Source organism: Leucopleurus acutus, assembly GCF_964270905.1.
Source record: "Leucopleurus acutus genome assembly, chromosome: X".
Lineage (NCBI taxonomy): Eukaryota > Metazoa > Chordata > Mammalia > Artiodactyla > Delphinidae > Leucopleurus > Leucopleurus acutus.
The window spans coordinates 26,316,657-26,336,043 of record NC_139148.1 but is presented as its reverse complement, the minus strand read 5'-3'; the positions used below and the strand labels follow the sequence as shown (position 1 = coordinate 26,336,043).

The 19,387-nt window shown below is 36.5% G+C and overlaps 1 protein-coding gene across 4 annotated transcripts in view; it reads right to left on the bottom strand.

Moving 5' to 3' along the window:
* Positions 1 to 344: 344 nt before the first annotated feature.
* Positions 345 to 19,387, bottom strand: part of GK (glycerol kinase) — a 78,777-nt gene continuing 59,734 nt past the window's right edge. For 2 of the 4 annotated variants that reach the window (XM_082865190.1, XM_082865191.1), the window contains 7 exons: positions 12,922 to 13,000; positions 12,058 to 12,154; positions 11,285 to 11,369; positions 10,626 to 10,746; positions 10,372 to 10,515; positions 8,789 to 8,869; positions 345 to 3,999 (listed from right to left, as the gene is read on the bottom strand). In XM_082865190.1, coding sequence (XP_082721316.1) covers positions 3,989 to 3,999; positions 8,789 to 8,869; positions 10,372 to 10,515; positions 10,626 to 10,746; positions 11,285 to 11,369; positions 12,058 to 12,154; positions 12,922 to 13,000 — 618 coding nt within the window. In that variant the 3' untranslated portion in view covers positions 345 to 3,988. The other 2 variants (XM_082865192.1, XM_082865193.1) reach the window with 1 other exon arrangement.

Below are 19,387 nucleotides of genomic sequence, written 5' to 3'. Positions count from 1 at the left end.
TTACAAATTGTTAGGTTGCTAGAACGGATCAAGTAAACTTCATTACTTAAATATTATTAGTTAAAACAAGTTACTACAAAGTTCTAGTTAAAAAATAATTTTTGGAACACTTGTAACATTGTTGGTGGGAATGTAAAATGGTACAGCCACTGTGGAAAACAGTATGAGGATTCCTCAAAAAAATTAAAAATAGAACTACCATATGATCCCGCAATCCCACTTTTGAGTATATATCCAAAAGCATTGAAATCAGGATCTTGAAGAGATATCTACACTCCCATGTTCACTGCAGCATTATTCACAATAGCCAAGATATAGAAACGACCCAAATGTCCATTGACAGATGAATGGTTAAAGAAAATGTGGTATATGCATGCAGTGGAATCTTGATCAGCCTTAAAACAAGAAGGAAATTCTACTATTTGTGACAACATCGATGGATCTGGAAGAGATTATGCTAAGTGAAATAAACCAGACACAGAAAGAAATACTGCATGATCTTACTTCATGTGTGGAGTCTTAAAAAGTCAAACTCATAGAAACAGAAAAGAGATTGGTGCCTAGCAGGGTCTGGGGTGAGGGGGAAATGGGGAGTTGTTCAGTGGATATGAAGTTAATTACACAAGATGAATAAGTTCTAGATATCTGTTGTACAACATAGTGCCTACAGTTAACAATATGGTATTGTGCACTTAAAAATTTAAGAGGGTAGGGCTTCCCTGGTGGCACAGTGGTTAAGAATCCGCCTGCCAATGCAGGAGACATGGCTTCGAGCCCTGGCCCAGGAAGATCCCACATGCTGCGGAGCAACTAAGCCCATGCGCCACAACTACTGAGTCTGAGCTCTAGAGCCCAAGAGACACAACTACTGAGCCTGTGTGCCGCAACTACTGAAGCCTGCGCGCCTAGAGCCCGTGCTCCACAACAAGAGAAGCCACCGCAATAAGAAGCCCGCGCACTGCAACGAAGAGTAGCCCCCACTCACCACAACTAGAGAAAGCCCACACGCAGCAACAAAGACCCAATGCAGCCAAAAATAAATAAATAAATAATTTAAAATGTAAGAGGGTAGATCTCATGTTAAGCATTCTTAACACACAAACACAACAAGCAAAGGGACATAAGAAAAATTTTGGAGGTGACAGATATGTTTATAACCTTGATTGTGGTAATGGGATAATGGGTGTATGCATATGTCTGAACTCATCAAAGTATATACATTAAATATGTACAGTTTTCTGTATATCAATTATAACTCATTAAAGCTATAAAAATAGTAATTTTTGAACTTTTATTTACGATTAGGTAGACACTGTGAGGTAAATACTACCGACTAGACTGCCAATACTGTTACAGTTTCTGGGCTATGACATATTTTGATTGGTGGTCCCTCCTAAATAGCTATCATTCTTCATTCCCACATGATACAAAATACCCATAAGCCAAAGAACGGACCTTTAGGCATTTCAAAAGAAACACACTAAAAAATTCTAAGATATTATTACAGAAGCAAAAATGCATTACTTATGTTACTGATTACCTGGAGAAAAAAAAGGTTGAGGTGTTGGCTATTGTGTTCAGAGAACAGTGGTGTACTTCACTCCACCAAATCACCCAGGTAGAGAGAAACTGAAGCAGAGAGTGGAACCAGTAGGTCATGGTTAGCCATGACCACAAGACCCTATTGATAAAGGCTGCTGACCTCAGCAGGGTATTTTCTGGATGCTGAGATGGGACACTGTAGTCTTTTCTAACAGAACGAGTAAGGTGCTCATCATTCCAGAAACTACTTCTTCGGCTGTCGGTTAATTCTTCAGAGTGTGCCTGATCAAGTGCTAACAGCTGAGCTTCACATGTCCTGCAATTTCTTTCTCAATTTAACTTTGATCTAAGTTCTAGTCTGTAAATGAGAAATGCAAGTAAGAATGAAGGTTGATTTATTTTAAGTAAATTTATCATTAAATATCAATGTGTATAATTTCAAACATTTATAAATATTGCAATTTATAGAAAATTAATGTAATCTTAAAATTATTTGAACAATGATTTTCACAACTATTTACATTAACTCAACCTACCTTTGTAGAAACATAATTATGTTTAAAAGTATCCTTGCCACAAAGTAATAATTTCATAGTACCTTTCTATAATATTTACGTCACTAAAGTGGCAGCTGCGTCAATAAAACCCAGCAGATTCAATAATTTAGAAACAGCATAATCAGAACTGCAAATGAAAGCTACATTAATTGCAAACAAAACAAAACCTTTTATATTAATATATAAATATTTTCCCATTTTTATCACTGATTGAAGAAAATAATTAGAAGGCAGTATCTTCTTGTTTGTAGTAAACACAAATTACTTTTAAGATATTTTTAAATTGACATTAAGAAGCTAGATTAGGTTACGTTTTTACAACACATAACATTAAATTTTTTGAGAAATTCTTGGTTGTCGGTGGGGGGCAGAAAGAAATTCTTGGTTTTGCTAGAAGCCATTTCTATCAATAAAACCTTTTTTTTTTCAGTTGTAATATGACAATAAGCAGAGATAGCTATCTGTTATCTCAAATAGAAATTTTAATTGCTTATCAGCAATTGATAACATACTTGGAGAGAAAGAGATTCTTGGCTTTTTTTTCTACTTAAGTATTTTAACATTTTTTGACATCCCCTCAAAATATACTAAATATGTGTAAAATTACGTCAAAGGAAAAATAACTTTATATGAACTAGTGCTTGTATTTGAAAACAATGTTTGCTGTAGTATTCCACAGTTTTTTCTCTTTTCTTTTTTAGCATATAAAAGTATGGTATAAGAAATTATAGTCACAATAAAGTATATTTTCTTTTATTGACATAGGACATATACTTAAATTTTAAATGTTGGCTCTTTAAGAAAAAGTTTCTCCTGGTAAATAATATGCATAACCATTGCCCAAAAATGTATACAGCTGTTTTCTCCAAAATATTTATACACATAGAGGTCCACTTAAGACCAGCCCCGTTATAACCTACCGAATACAGTGTGCTCTTAATTTATAAATGGGCTACCCTCAGTATATAAAATATAAACGCATGTATGTTACACATACAAAGTAAGAAATATAAAAAGGAGAGACAAAAAGAAAAAAAAGAAAGTGTTCTTCCCTATAAGATCCAGACAGAAATTCAGTGTAATTAGTGAGAACACGTACTCTTTTTATAAATGGGCTACCCTCGGTATATAAAATACATAGGCATGTATGTTAGACATACAAAGTAAAAAAATATATAAAAAGGAGAGATGAAAGAAAAAAAAAGGAAAGTGTCCTTCCCTATAAGATCCAGATAGCAATTCAGTGTAATTAGTGAGACCACGTTAAATACAATATATGAAGAATTTTCAGTTTTGGCAAATACTTTTCAGCGAAATACCTAAGCAATGAGGGTACTAAATTTCCATTTTAAGAATTTAGTAGAGGCTTCCATTTAAACATTCAGTGAAGATGCTGTAGTCTCCCTAATATGCAGAAAAGAGGACTTTGGGTAGGGGGGTCTGTTAAAAAGAAGCAAACAAAAGGTCACAAATTTTTAGCCCATCAGTAACAGCCCCTTAATCAAGCATGTGTAGTTCAGGAATCAAATCCTGGCCCATCAGAGTTTGAATATATATGATAAAAGATTCCAATGGACAGGATCTGAATTATTCCTAGATCTTAGAGGGAATGAGGCAGGAAATGATGGCAAAGGAGCGGGTCAGCCCCAAAGGTAGCTGGTCCAATCTTAACTACCGATGTTAAAAAACACACCAAATGTTTCTATAGCATTCTTTCTGCTGCATTTACTTTATTTCAAGCCACAGGTCTACTTGGAGGGTCATGCAGCTAGTGGCTTATAAATAAAATCAGAGTCTATGAGTAGTGTCATCACATTAAGAGACAGAATCACTGGATTCTCTCGGTAGGTAAAGAGCTCGCATCTTTGGAATCCATGAGTTGGTAGTATTTATGGCATACCTAAAATGGGGGACAAAAATCATATATGTCAGTAATAAAATACATGCAATTCAGGAGTTAAAACAATGAAGACAATTCAATAATTTATTGAGCTAGAAATTCCATATGATTCTTAAATATTGCTTCACAGGTAAAAATGCAACAAATATAACTGATCCAATTCCAAAATTAGCAAATAAACACTATTGCTAACTGTTTACCAAGGCAAGCCATCCCAATTCTTCTCAAATCTCAGCATATGTTACCAAGAGAGATCCTAAAGATGGCAATCATATCTATTTTGGAAGCCTAGGAATTTGGACACTTACTGTATCCTTTAGCTTAGAGATATGCTACATATCCTAATTTTCATAGACCAAGCCTTTTCATTCTGGTACTGGTATCAAAGGGGAAACAGAAGGTGAAAAAAAAAATCAATGAAAACATTCAGCTGCAATGTTATTTTCTTTCCTTTTCCAGACCATCATTATGCAGCCAAAAAAACTCACGGTAAAGAAAAAAAATAGAACTTTTCCTCAAACAGCATTTTTTTAAAAAATTAATTTAAACTACAGTTCTTCTGGGGAATATTTGGACTGTTCCACCAAACATTCCCAAGAAGCAGAAAGAAAATAAGCATCTGCTAATTCTGTATAGATTTATGTATACAGAAGCCCTTTGTAAGGTATAAAGCACTAATACCAACATAAGGTATGATTATTATGGAAGTAGAAGATTTGAACAAATTTATCGGGAACATGAAGAATACAGAAAAAGGCAATCTAATTTTAAATTCTCATGCAAGTAACCCAAGTTTTATCATTAATTAAAAGATAATTTAATGTTCTGCTAATGTAAATAATTTTCATCCCATTTCTGCTGATGTAAATAACTTTTCATTCCATATTTATATATAGCACTTTGGTGATGATGTCAAGCTGATTAACGCTTGTCAGATTTCTATAAACAGATATTCTCCCATATTAATAAAAAATTTTATATTTTACACCCAGGTAATCTTCTAATTAATTAAGAAAAATAATTTAACTCTTTCCTTAATTAGGAAGATTGTTAAAATGTTTCACTTTCTTGGCAACATATGAAATACGTCATTTCCATTTAGGCCATTAATTTGAAGAAACACTGAGAGCTATCATCAGCAACATCTTCCAAAAATGATTATTATATTTAAATTAATACAGGTTATGCAATGTGTTTTATAAAATACTGAGCAATTTTACTCTTATAAGAATATTCATAAGTTAATATGCAAAATAATAATTCAGTTTGAATTTTTTTTTTTTCAGTTTGAATTTCGACCCCTATTTATTTCAATAATAACTTCTTAAAAAACTTCATTTCACCAAATGTATTCTTTTAACTAAAATAAAAGTGATGATAAATTTTCCCTAGCTGTAGAGTTTCACAGAAACTCTGCTAACATACTCTGGCTGAAATTCTTACCAGAATTGAAATATTAAGACTTGTGTAGCAGATTTTCATTAAGTATGAAAAACAACTTATGTACATTTGAAAGCCAATTTAATTGATTTCAAATAGTATAAATTTCATCTATCACTCTAAATGTCCTTTCATTTAAACATTGACAGTAGTACTTTCACTTGTGCTTATTGTTGCAGCTGACAGCAGAATGTAGCCCCTCAGAGAAAATCATCATCTACTAAAAAGAGAATAAAAGCAGAGTCACAGTCCTTAATTCTGACTGCCCCCAAAGATCAATTGGTCTAACTAATTAGACCTTTAATAGATTTTCCAGGTTCCTAAGAATAGGAAGAAGGAAAAACACCAAAAACTTTCTGCTGAGTCATACACAAATACATTAATGCTAACTAATACAATTGTCTAATGTAAAGAGGAACTGACCTGAGAGGTACCTTGCTCCGATTAACATTACCATGCTACTCACTATAAAAAAGCCCAAGGGTAGACTACAGAAGATACTAGGGTCACCTGTGGTCATCCAAGTAGGAGGGAATTCCAGTCAAGCAAACCAAAAGAGAGACACATAATTACAATATTTGTGTTAAGAATCACATGATAGCAAAAAAAGTTATAAAAATAGCATATTCATAAAAGCTAGCAAAGAGTTCTTACTTCAAATCAAAACCAGAATCAATATTCAAGGCTTATGACAGTCAACAAACAATACAGATAGCATGCCACAAGTAGCCAAGAACATAGAACATACAGACCAACATAAACCTTCCACTGGCAAAGCCAAAGCTGATGGAGAACTTTTTGGGAGGCTGTTGATTTTAGCTTTCTTGATTCTTCCCCAAAAGATACTAAATAAGCAATCCAATTCCCCTCAAATTCAAATTATAGATCCTTTGGCTATCAGAGAAGAGTTATATTCGTCTACTAAAAATGAATTTCAAACCCTACTGGTTTCATTTTCTTTTTTAAATAGACTTGGTGTATAAGGAAATGTACCTGAATATTCATGTTAGTATAATTAAAAAACCAAACTGTATTAATCTACATTTTAAAATATTGCCTGAGAACACGATTGTTTTGATATTTTCCAACCTGAATTCTCTTGGAAACCCTTCCTTTTAAGAATAGATAGATAGATAGATAATTTTCTTGAATATAAAAATTATATATCTAGAATATTTAACACTCTTTGAAAAAATATTTTGGTGGGTTTGGAGTACAGAGCCAAGAAGTCATCATTTATGATAAGCTCTCTCCAAAAAATATCAAACCCCCAATCACTTCTACAACATTTTAAACATATTGAATGTATGTTAAAAATTCTTTACACTCCAAATATAGTTACAAACAAGAAAATAAATATTAATGCTTCAAAACTGGCAAAACGCTTTGGAAATTAAGCTAACATAATATTCTTCCCATAAATTAAACCTATTTAAAGAGGATCAGAGACGAGGTAGCAATTCCAATATCCTTTCAAGATCATCAAAATAAGAGTCTGTCTGTACTGCTATTATCAGATAGCTTATTGATAAATCATACCGTTATATAGCTTATACTGCTTAAGGAATACAATCAGCATTTCACTAATTGAATATTATTAGCCTGTTTATTATACAGTTTAGAGACTCTCAAATATTATACATGAGTGCTTTTCATAAATCTACTCAAAAAGTTTTTCAAACTTTGCCTTAAATCCACTGCAGCCTAACTGAAACAAAAACAAAGTTTGAAAAATCAAAAGCTCTCAAAAAAATCAAATTACTTTATCATCAATGCTGATGGCAGAAACAATAGAATCATGTAATTTTCTTTTATCAACTTTTTCTTGGCATTTTAAATTCACTGACAGGTAAGGTAAGCAAACAGAGAGAAAACGATCAATTGGTTTTGTAAGAACTTTGCAATTAAAATTATGTCTTCAACTGCAAGTAAGGAGAAGAATGTGTGGCATTGACGTGGAGGCAGCTGGGGCAGTGGAGTGCGGGAACACAGGTAGGATTGTGCCATCTTATTTTATTTGGCCATGCCGCGTGGCATACGGGATCTTAGTTCCCCGACCAGGGATTGAAACCGGGCCCCTTGCATTGGAAGTACGTAGTCTTAACCACTGGACCATCAGGGAATTCCCTGTGCCGTTAAAAAAAAATCTAACTTGTCAAAGAAAACATATAACTCATTTTCATTAGCCATTAATTAAGGGCAACCAGAAAATAAATCGAGTGCATGTCTGTTGTATCTTTCAAAGCAACTAGCACTGTGCTACAAAAATACCTATGATTGAGAAGTTTAGCTATAAAGGGTCTCAAAACTGCAAACAGTCTTAGCAAGAAAGGCTCTGCCACTATCTTAGAAAGAAAGGTGAGTCTCAGAACAAAAGATTTAAAGAAAATGGATATTAAGCTTCAAGCTTATTTAGGAGAATAAACAAAAGCTTCAAGTAGGAACATCCAGGACTGAAAATACAGATCACAGTAATCTGTGGTACTAGATGATCCCAGAAGCTTCTCCTAAAAGCCAGATACATTAAAAGTGGTTCTATACTCGCTTTGGGGTTGGAAGGCAGGCCATATTTCATTTATATTCTCTTCTCCATTAAACTATACACTTCAATATATTATTGGCCATTGTTTCATTCACTATGTTTGAAATCTTGCATTTAGCAAAGAATTAAAATATTATGCCATATTAAAGGCATGTTTAAGGCTGTTTCTACATTAAAGGCAGCTCAGGGCTGTTTATAATTAAATAGTTTACTTAAGGCAATACCTTCCCACCTAAGAGGTTGAAAAAAAATAGTCCTCTATTTTCTGCCAAGAGCATTTGCCAATTATGACATTTCTAATTTACTATGTTTGGTACTTTTCTTCCCCTGATTCAAATGAGTTCTCATAACATACACTCACTAAGGGCTTGGAAGCAGTCTAGGAAGTAGTGAAATATATTCTGAAATTAATACAGCTTTCGGTTGGTTCAAGTCATGAAGACAGCCCCCCAGAAAGGCAAAGTCAGACACTAAGAAGAAGAAGAAAAAAAAAAGTCTAGTTGATTTTTTTTTTTCATTAAGAAGAAACTAGAGATAATTTTACTTTTAGAAAACTAAGTTATCAATTGAAGTACCAGGAATAAACTAATAAGGAAAGATATGGCAGGACAGAGTTAAGTATGTATATCAACATGATAATTTACATGTTATGTTTAGAACTTTAAAGTGTTTTCAAAACATTAGAAACTATAACTTACAATAACGCTCTTCTTCAGAGCAGCCTTGCTACGTATAAATGGCCAGATACTTAAAGAAGCGATTTCACATACTAGGGCAAAGTGGCAATAATAATAAAAACATTTTTACCACTTTCTGAAGACTGAGTTGTAACCCAACCCATTGACTTCATCACAGCTTTCTTCCACGTAGAATAACGAATTTCACTTTCTAGACATAGAAGGTAGGAAAACCACACATAAGAAAGGCAGTTTACTGAGATGTTCTAAGTACCACACTTATGTTCACTCAGCGTTCTTTTTTTTTTTGCTGCGCTATGCAGCATGTGGGATCCGACCAGGGATCGAACCTGTGCCCCCTGCATTTGAAGCATGGAGTCTGAACCACTGGACTGCCAGGGAAGTCCCTCACTCAGCATTCTTGACAAATTGTTACACATATTAAACTGATGTTTGTTACACTGTATTAAGCTGACATGGAGTTTTACCAGGACTCAGACTCCGGAGAGTACCATTGCTAGTGACTACCAGTGACTGGGAGAGAAGCTTGCTTGGAAGTTGGAGGGAAATTCAGCCTGGTCTGCACGATGAAGGGAGATGGGGAAACAGGCTACCTGCTAAGACCAGGCCATTCACAAGCAAGTGGTGATGAATTAGAAAGGGGAATCCTACTTGACCTATTTTCTCTTTTTGGGAGGGTGGAGGAGCTTGGGATATCATACAAAATCCACTTTGACGTTATTTTATACACAGGTTTTTAAAAAGGTTTAAAACCAAATTCAGTATTTAAAACCTTATTTACATACACAGGTTTTTAAAAAGGTTTAAAACCAAATTCAGTACTTAAAACCTTATTTTCATACACAGGTTTTTAAAAAGGTTTAAAACCAAATTCAGTACTTAAAACCTTATTTTCATACACAGGTTTTTAAAAAGGTTTAAAACCAAATTCAGTATTTAAAACCTTATTTTCATACACAAATTTAATACAGGTCAGAGCTTGTGGCTTAGCTTTGTTTATTACGACATCAAGTCAAATATTTAATGCTCATTTATTTAAATTGTTGCTGCTTTTGTCAGGCTAGCCCTGCTGTGTTTAAAAGTTATCAGAATATCGCTTACCCCACATAATCCTGTCCTAAAACTGGCCACTGGCACCAAAGATGATCCGATGCAGACATGAGGAGTCGGTGGCCGATATATCTCCCTTGTCACTGTCAGGAAAGGCTACACTAACAAGCTAGAACTGATAGTGTGGCAGTGTTATCCTCCTACATGAAAGGACTGTAAACACTAGAAGTGAATGGTAAAAAAGTGATTATAGAAGTTTGTTTTTTTTTTAATAGGGAACCATTCCTCTCATTCACATTCATTCAGTGTATCCAAATATGCTTAGTAGCCAAACCTGAAACAGTAGCATTTGCTATCTTATTTACTTTCTCAACTTATGAATAAACAGAAAAGCAAACTCTCTCTCACTTTTCACAGTATACCAATCTTCAATCTTTACAAGTACCCTCACCAAAAAGGAACTACTGTATAGCACAGGGAACTAGGCTCAATATTTTATAATAACCTGTAAGGGAAAAGAATCTGAAAAAAAAATAGATATACATGTATGTATAACTGAATCACTTTGCTGTACATCTGAAACTAACACAACATTGTAAATCAACTATACTTCAATTAAAAAAAATTTTAAAAAACAAGTACCCTCAGCGTTGATCTGAGGTTCAAACCGCTCCATTGTGACAGCTGACAAGTCCTCAGGTTCCAGACTCCAAACGCCAACCCCTTCTGCAGCCCCTGCTGCCATGGCAGCTCCCAGAGCAGTGGTTTCGGGCATCGAGGGCTTCACTGAGGGGAGAGAGCTACATCAGTATCTTTGCAGTTACATATGCCTAAAAAAGCCAGTTCTTCCGAAGAAACATTAGTCTTGGAGTTTAAAGGAATGAAGGCTTACTAACCTACTGGGATATACAGAATGTCTGCTTGTAGCTGCATCAGAATTTTGTTGTTGGTCATTCCTCCGTCTACCTGCAAATGGCTGAGAGGAATTCCGCAGTCGCGGTTCATGGCATCCAAAATCTTAAATAAACCAATGCAATGAACATAATTAAAGTACTCCATAGTAACATCTCTGAAAATAGCCATCTTCTACTCAAAAACACTCAAAAGCTCCCCAAAGCCTGTAGAATAAAAATTTAGATTTCTTAGGCTGGTCTTCTAGGCCCTCCTTGATCTGGTTACAACCAACCTTTTCTCTCACCACACCTCTGCACTCACCCCTATATCCAGTCAAGCCAAACAATTCTGTTTTGCACCCTGATTTCCTGCCATGGTGCCTATGTTTGTGTAACTATCCCCTTTGCCTAATATGCACCACTCAGCATCCCCTCAACTGTAAAATGCCCAGCGCCTGGCAGCTAACAGGAACTTAGAAAGTAATGACAGCTGGGAAAAGAACCAAAACTTGCAGTTATTACATTAATGTTTAGGCAGGCTTAATTTTTGATTAAATATTTAGTAAGCTTATAAATTGTAATAAATTTCTGGCATTAATATATAATTTGTTTAGGAATAATAAAGGTGGATTAAGTACAAGAAAAGGGCTCATATTTATTACCTCTCGAGTTTGGAAACAAACAGCTTCTAATGCAGCAAAAGCAATATGGCATTTATTGGTGAACTGAGTGAGCCCACAGATGATCCTAAAAATACAAAGATTTTTAAGATTAGAGTGGAATAAATGAGTCATCAACTGGAAATGTCCTAAATATGGAAAGACTGAATTTGGTAGGTAGAAATGTACCGGGGGGGGGGGGGGCGGGAAATGGACATTAAAAAAAACAAAACTGGACATAAACATTAAGTAGCTTGGAAAGTCCTTATAGTCTACAATGCTGCATCCACATGTGAAAAAGTTCAAGATCTATCCGGATAGATGACAATAATATAAAACCAAATCAATATTCATCTAGATGGTGTCCCTTTGAGACATAACTTGCAGGTGCCTTGAAGATAAAAGCTAATAACACTAACATGAATATGAATATGGCAGGGGCTTATTTGTCAGATGATTTATAACTTCTTGGAGGTGTTTTTTTTTTTTTTTTTTTTTTTGGCCATGCCGCATGGCATGCAGGATCTTAGCTCCGCAACCAGGGATCGAACCCGTGCTCCCTGCAGTGGAAGCTTGGAGCCATAACCACCAGACCACCAGGGAAATTCCCAACTTCTTGGAGTTTAAAGGTTCTGAAATTATACTTGCCAAGTGTAAAAGGTTTCCTCAATACTTTAAAATCGTTTGAGAATAGAAAACTGTTAACTAATAAGTTATTAGCTAATATAGTAAATAAATCAAGACCGACAAAAGCATACCTTATTTTCAATTCTTACCCTCTTGCACTGGGCTCCCAATAAGGTGCATATAGTCCTGAAAATGCTGGGACGAAATAGCAGCCATAAGAAGTACCTACTTCTTTAGCAAGTTTTTCTAACGTTAAAAACAAACAAACAAACAAAAATCACTCTACTATATGCTACTTATTTTAGTCAATAAACACACGTGTTTAAAAAATTAGGACAGAGCTTTTGGTTTCCTATTAGTTAGTACAGCAAAATGTTCCTAATTACAGCAGAATGCCAGGAGCAACAAAAGCAAATTTCTCCACATTGAATACCCCCCCAGTAAAATGTAACCCAGCCCAAGAAATAAAGGAACTGGATTAGTTTTGTTAAGGTATTTTAGCTTATTTCCACTATTTTTAAGGTTGCTGCCTAGCTGATGAAGAAGTGGCCTTCAGTGGGTCCCTAATCAGAAATGTGTTCCTGATTGTCTCACCTTCAGGCGAAATTAAAGTAGATGGTTCAAAATAATTATCCATTGTCTGAAAATAGCCATATTAATACTTAAATTACAGGTACTGGAGTTTTAATTCTCACTCTAATAAGACTTAAAGCTTCTTCTCATCAGATAAATTTAACTGCAGATTCTGGCCATCTTTGGTGTTCACTTTTACACTTGGGTGATTTTTATGCCCTACCGTGCCAGTTTATTAATAACCCCCACTAATTATGTTAATTTGTTGCTTTATAAATCTTCACAAAATAATCTTTTATGTGTAAAATCAAGCTCATAATAGGGATTCATATAGTTTAATGTCACATACGGGGCAAAGCACATGTATTAACAGATTGCAAGGGTAAAATATTTAAAATTCTTATTATTTAGACTCTAGCCCTTTGTTAGAACATACTCACCAATTTCCTCAGAGGTCTTTATAATTCCAAGATTGTCCCTTAGCCAGCGAATAACAGCACCGGCTATAGCTACGGAACCCTATGGGAATAAAGGAATCCGAGAGAGAATATATGTTATCACAATAAAAAGTTTTTATTGAGCATATTCTCTGTGTATGACACTACCAGATGGATAAAATTCAAAAATTTCAACATTGGGACTTCTACAAATATCATAAACTAGGTCTTTTACTACAAACATTATTTATCTAGGGCATTACAGAAGTTTTTAATGAGACAGAGAAGAGAGTCCGCCAGTACACCCTTGGACCTGTGCCCGTAGGTGGACATCAATGTGTTGAGCAATTTGCTTCTTATACAATTGTTCTATCTGTTGCTAAACTACTGAGGTATATTATCACCCAGAGTACATTCCCATCTTATCCACAAAGTTATTGGGAAAGGCCACCCTGAGAGTTTTTTCAAGCCCATTTCCCATAGCTAACATTATATTAAATCTAGCAACCACAAAAAAAAGTTAGCAAAGAAGCTAACTACAAAGTAATGATTCTTTCCAACAAAATCACCAAGAGATGGGGCTTGGAGTCAGATGAACTGGTTTGAGTCTGAGCTCTAGTTCTTAACTGCTATGTGATCTTAGGCAAATTAGTTAGGCTTTCTGAGACTCCATTTATTCACCTATATAATGGTGGTGACTATAACAACAGTTACCTAAAGAAATTACGATGAGGCTCAATACAGGAAGTATACAGGAGTATACAGGAAGTATACAGGAGTACACAGGAAGGTTCTTACTGAATGCAAATAGTAGCTTCTTTAATTCTTTAAGTGTTAAAAAAGTATCAGCCAAATTCCATTGACTGATGTATGGGTAAATAAAATGTAGTATATCCCCACAGTGGAAAATTATTCGGCCATGAAATTCTGCTACAACATGGATGAATCTTTTTTTTTTTTTTTTTTTGCTGTACGTGGGCCTCTCACTGTTGTGGCCTCTCCCGTTGTGGAGCACAGGCTCCGGACGCGCAGGCTCAGCGGCCATGGCTCACGGGCCCAGCCGCTCCGCGGCATGTGGGATCTTCCCAGACCGGGGCACGAACCCGTGTCCCCTGTATCGGCAGGAGGACTATCAACCACTGCGCCACCAGGGAAGCCCTGGATGAATCTTGAAAACATTATGCTAAGTGAAAGACCATATATTGTATGACTCCATTTACATGAAATGTCCAGAATAAGCAAATCCAGCGAGACAAAGAGTTGTTTAGTGCTTGCTTAGGGTTGAGGTGATGCAGTTATTCTTTGGGGTGATAAAAATGTTCTAAAGTTAGACTGTGGTGATGGCTGCACAACTTTGTGAATATACTAAAGAACACTGAATTACATACCTTAAAAGAGTGAATCATGTGCTATGGGAATTACATCTCAATAAAGATGTTTATAGAAAGATTCTGGGGGCAAAAGAAGTATCAGCACAAACCATTAGGAATTCCAAAAAAAAAAGTTTTTTGGTTCTGATGTTTCATTCATATAGATTATTTTCTTTCTTTCTTTTTTTCTTCATATACATTATTAATGTAAATTCCTTCCACAGAGTCACCCCAAACCAAAACATCAGGTAGAAGTGTAGGAAGCAGAATGTTTTTTATATGTCGCCTGCCTCCCTGTCCCCAATTAAATTAATTGAATTACAAATGGTTACCCTTTCTTGCCATCAGTTTTCAGGATGTAAACAAACTAGATGCTGAATATGTTGATACATCCTATCGTTCACAGCTGCTATGAGAACAGGTCACTATATGCTACTGCACAGCTGGCAAAACATCGCAGTTGCTCTTTTTATACAGTGAATTTTCAGCTATAAAAAATTATTTGAGGAACAGATTTGACATCCTGTGCAAATATAACCAGACTTTAAAAATGGGACAAAGACAATTCAGCAAACACCTGACAAGGGACTCTAACCCAATGTTTCTCCCGCCCCAAAAAAGAAAGTTCTTAATACACTTCCTAGTTTTGATATATTATATATTTAGGTACAGAGTGGGACCATCAAGGAGAACTAAGTAAATTGTTTGCTTTTGGAGACAATAGTTCAACTCTCACACATCCTTTGGAAGCGAACAATTCAGAGATAGTAGCTGCCAGAGGCTAGAAAATATATAAGATTTTCTAGAACAGTGCTGTTTAATAGAAATATAATGTGAGCCACACATGTAATTTAAATTTTCTAGTTACCATATTTAAAAAGGTTAGATTAATCGTAATATATTTTGCTTAACCCAATATATTAAAAAACATTATCACTGCAACATGTAATCAATATAAAACTCGAGATCTTTTATTTGTGTATATTTCACTAAGTCTTTGGTATCAGGTATATCGTTTATGCTTACAGCACATCTCAATTTGGACTAGCCACATTTCAAGTGCTCAGTAGTCACGTGTGGCTAGTGGCTACCATATCGGACAGCACAGTTCTAGATCTAAATGGAAAAACAGATGTTCTATACTCTCAAAAAGACACTGGTCCTACATGGCATCTAACCACGAAATGTGTATATTTCCAATAGTGTTAGGTGAGTAAGTAATGAATTTTAAAAAGCCACTGAGCTAGAAGTCTAGTGGAGTGGTCTTGCAGCTACCAGCTAGTGGAACTTTATATTTTGGGAAATCAAATGCCGATGTACCTCATTTCCACTGAAAAGTGCAGGATGTTTACATGCTCAATTTTTTTTTGAGAGGAAGCAATGTGGTTGCAGTAAAGGGAAAATCAGGGTTTTCATTAAAGGTAACTGGTTGAGGACCAGACGGCATTATTTTAGATTAAAACAATAGGAAAAAAATACAAAGCCACTGTCAAGGCTCCAGAAGAAAATTATTCTAAATTTGGTCATCAGGAGTACACAGGAGTGTTTTGTTACTGAATGAAGAAGTAGGTTCAATATAAAAAACACTTATCTGAAAGAAGTATATAATTTTGGTACAGGATATAATACTTGGTATAGCTTTTAAAAATTAATAAAAGTAAGAGAAATCTCCAAATTCACAAAAGATGTAGTCTTCTGAATCCAGAGGCAGGAGATAAAGTGGAAGATGGTATAATGCTTTGAAGATGAGCAGAAAAGAGTACAGGAATGGAAACCTAAAATGATAGATAGAAGGTGACTGTCTACTTGCTATCAAATAAGTTACTGTCAATTATATCATAAATATAAACATTCAATACTTCAGCTCATCAACTATAAATATGAATCAACCCTTATTCTAAGTCACGATGCACTGGGAAAGCTGCACACAAACCTAATAGTGGTTCTCTAAGAAAAACACAATAGAAATGAGAGGGTAAAAAGAAGAAGTTCTATGATAACCGGACAAGAGAAATAAATTACTCAAAAACTAGACACATAGCCTGGAAAGTGAAAGGCTAAGGAACAGGCTCTGCAAAGATTAGATTAAAAATAATCAAGTAGATCTGATATAATGTCATAGCAGGCAAACATACTTTCCCTCAAAAGCTCCTTGACATGAATGCCACTGCCATGAACAGTATCTGTATAAAGTAGATATTTCAGGATGCAGGATGTATCTTACAATGCAGTTATGGTTAAAATCAGTAAGTGTGGGGCTTCCCTGGTGGCGCAGTGGTTGAGAGTCTGCCTGCCGATGCAGGGGACACAGGTTCGTGCCCCGGTCCGGGAAGATCCCACGTGCCGCGGGGCGGCTGGGCTGGTGAGCCGTGGCCGCTGAGCCTGCGCGTCCGGAGCCTGTGCTCCGCAACGGGAGAGGCCACAACAGTGAGACTCCCGCGTACCGCAAAAAAAAAAAAAAAAAATCAGTAAGTGTGAAGAAAAATTATGTAAAATTAAGATTATCCTTAAATTCCTTAAAATCAACCACTAGGCACAGTAAACTTAGTTTTGTGTATGCTACAGTAATATGTAACACTACATATGTAACTTATATTGTACTTAACTTCTGTATAATTACAAATGCAAAATCTAACTCTACAGCATTTTTATTTGCAAAGAAAAGAGAACAGGAGCACAGAGTTGAATTGGGGAAGCATTTATGAAATGTAATCTGTATCATTAATACTTTGATAACCAGTTAGGGAATTAAAATTAAAAGCACTTATTGCTCAGAAAGTACACTTTCCAAGAAACTACCTTAGAAAAGTCCATAAACAATGTTTATAGGCCCCCATGATCCTCGCCTCCTGCTGTTCATGGCCTTCCATGATCCTTTCCCTTTGAGTGAGGTGGGACTATGACTTGCTTCTAACCAACAGGACATGTCAAAGGTGATGGGACGTATGTGATGATGTGCATATGATTACGTTGCATAAGATTACCACACCTGTTTTCTGGACTCTCTCCCTCCCTTGCTGGTGTTAAGTCCTCACATGGGAAGGAACTTCAGGCGGCCTCTAGGAGCTAAGGGCAGCCTCTGGCTGACTGCTAGCAAGAAACTGAAACCCCCAGTCCTACAACCACAAGGAACCAAATCTGGCCAATAATCTGAGTGAACCTGGAAGCAGATGGAGCCTCAGATGACACTGTAGCCTCAGCCTACACCTTGACTGCAGCCTGGTGAGACCTTGAGCAGAGGATCCAGCTAAGCTTTGCCTGGACTCCTGACCCGTGGAAACTATAAGATAATAAATGGGTAAGGTTTTAAGCCGCTTACATCAGTGGTAATATTGTTATGCAGCAACAGTTAACTAATATATGAGACATATACCTGAAATGGAATATCTGGCTGAAGAGGGCTGAAAAACTCCAAAAACAAAAATTTAACACTATAATCACAAGTCATACAAACGATAGGAGAAAAAGGACATTCAAAGAAAACAATGGGGGGATATAAGGAATCCTCTTTGAAGCTCATGTTTAAATAGACAAAAATGGCATAACATAGGATTTGGTATATAAACAATATTTATTAAGTGTCTGCTATGTGCCAGCCTCTGGGATAGAGTGGTGAACAAGACAGATAAATATTCTGACCTCAGGGAACTTATATCCTAGTGACAGAATACAGAACGTGGAAGTCTCAAATCCAAAGTAAGCTCACGTTCATAATCAGATTAAAGGCCCCCAAAAGAATTTTGTTTCGTGAAATAACATTTAGAAAAAGAAGATGAACAAGGAAGGGAAAAGCACAGCTTGGGGAAGACAGTGCACAGATGGCAGAGGGAAGGCAGAACTACTCGTTCTATTTTGGTAATCCTTGGTCTATTTTGCTTCAGTATCTTCCACCACTAAGAAAATTTTCCAACTATAAAGAGTGGTACAGGGCTTCCCTGGTGGCACAATGGTTAAGAATCCGCCTGCCAATGCAGGGGACATGGGTTTGAGCCCTGGTCTGGGAAGATTCCACATGCCATGGAGCAACTAAGCCTGTGTGCCACAACTACTGAGCCTGCACTCTAGAGCCCACGAGCCACAACTACTGAGCCCGCATGCCACAACTACTAAGCCCGTGTGCCACAACTACTGAAGCCCTCCCACGGGCCTAGTGCCCATGCTCCGCAACAAGAGAAGCCACCGCAATGAAAAGCCTGCGTACCGCAACGAAGAGTAGCCCCTGCTTGCCGCAACTAGAGAAAGCCCGCACGCAGCAACGAAGACCCAACGTAGCCATAAATAAATAAATGTTTATTTTTAAAAAAAAGAGTGGGACAAATTTTAGCAGTTTAATATGAGTTTAAAGTCTCAAAACAACTGAAGCATCAGGTGTCCCAATTTCTTTTTACTAACAATGAAATAAGGACCCAGAGATGTTAATATTCTTGGTGATAAAAAAGAAGTAAACATCCCTATCAACAGAGATGGATGAGTTTGCACTTTAAAAATCACCTGTCCTGGGGCTTCCCTGGTGGCGCAGTGGTTAAAAATCCACCTGCCAATGCAGGGGACATGGGTTTGAGCCTGGTCCGGGAAGATCCCACATGCCTGCTGTGGAGCAACTAAGCCCGTGAGCCACAACTACTGAGCCCGCGAGCCACAACTACTGAAGCCTGCACACAGCAACAAAGACCCAACGCAGCCATAAATAAATAAATAAATAAATAAACTACATTGTTAAAAAAAAAAATCACCTCTGTCCCTAACAGAGGATAACAGGCAAAACATAAAAAGAGAAAACCAAAACAACACATGCTAACTCAGACAGAGAATAGCATCAACGTGGACAGAAACAGAAATGCATGGCTAAGCAGGATTTGAGGCCACAGGCATGATGGATTGTGAGTCATTTTTCTGTGTGTGTCAGGGAGCAGGAGTGGTGGCCGGAGCTGACTCCTGCAGAGGAAAGGGATTCGAAGTGCTTGGTGTAAGATCAGGAAGACTGTCAGTGTCTGAAGCCAGGGGCTAGGTAGTGCTTTCCTGCTTGTGTAGGGTACTGGAAAACAAGCAATTGTCTACGTGCTGACTAGGGCTATTGGCTTAATGGAAAATGAGTCTGG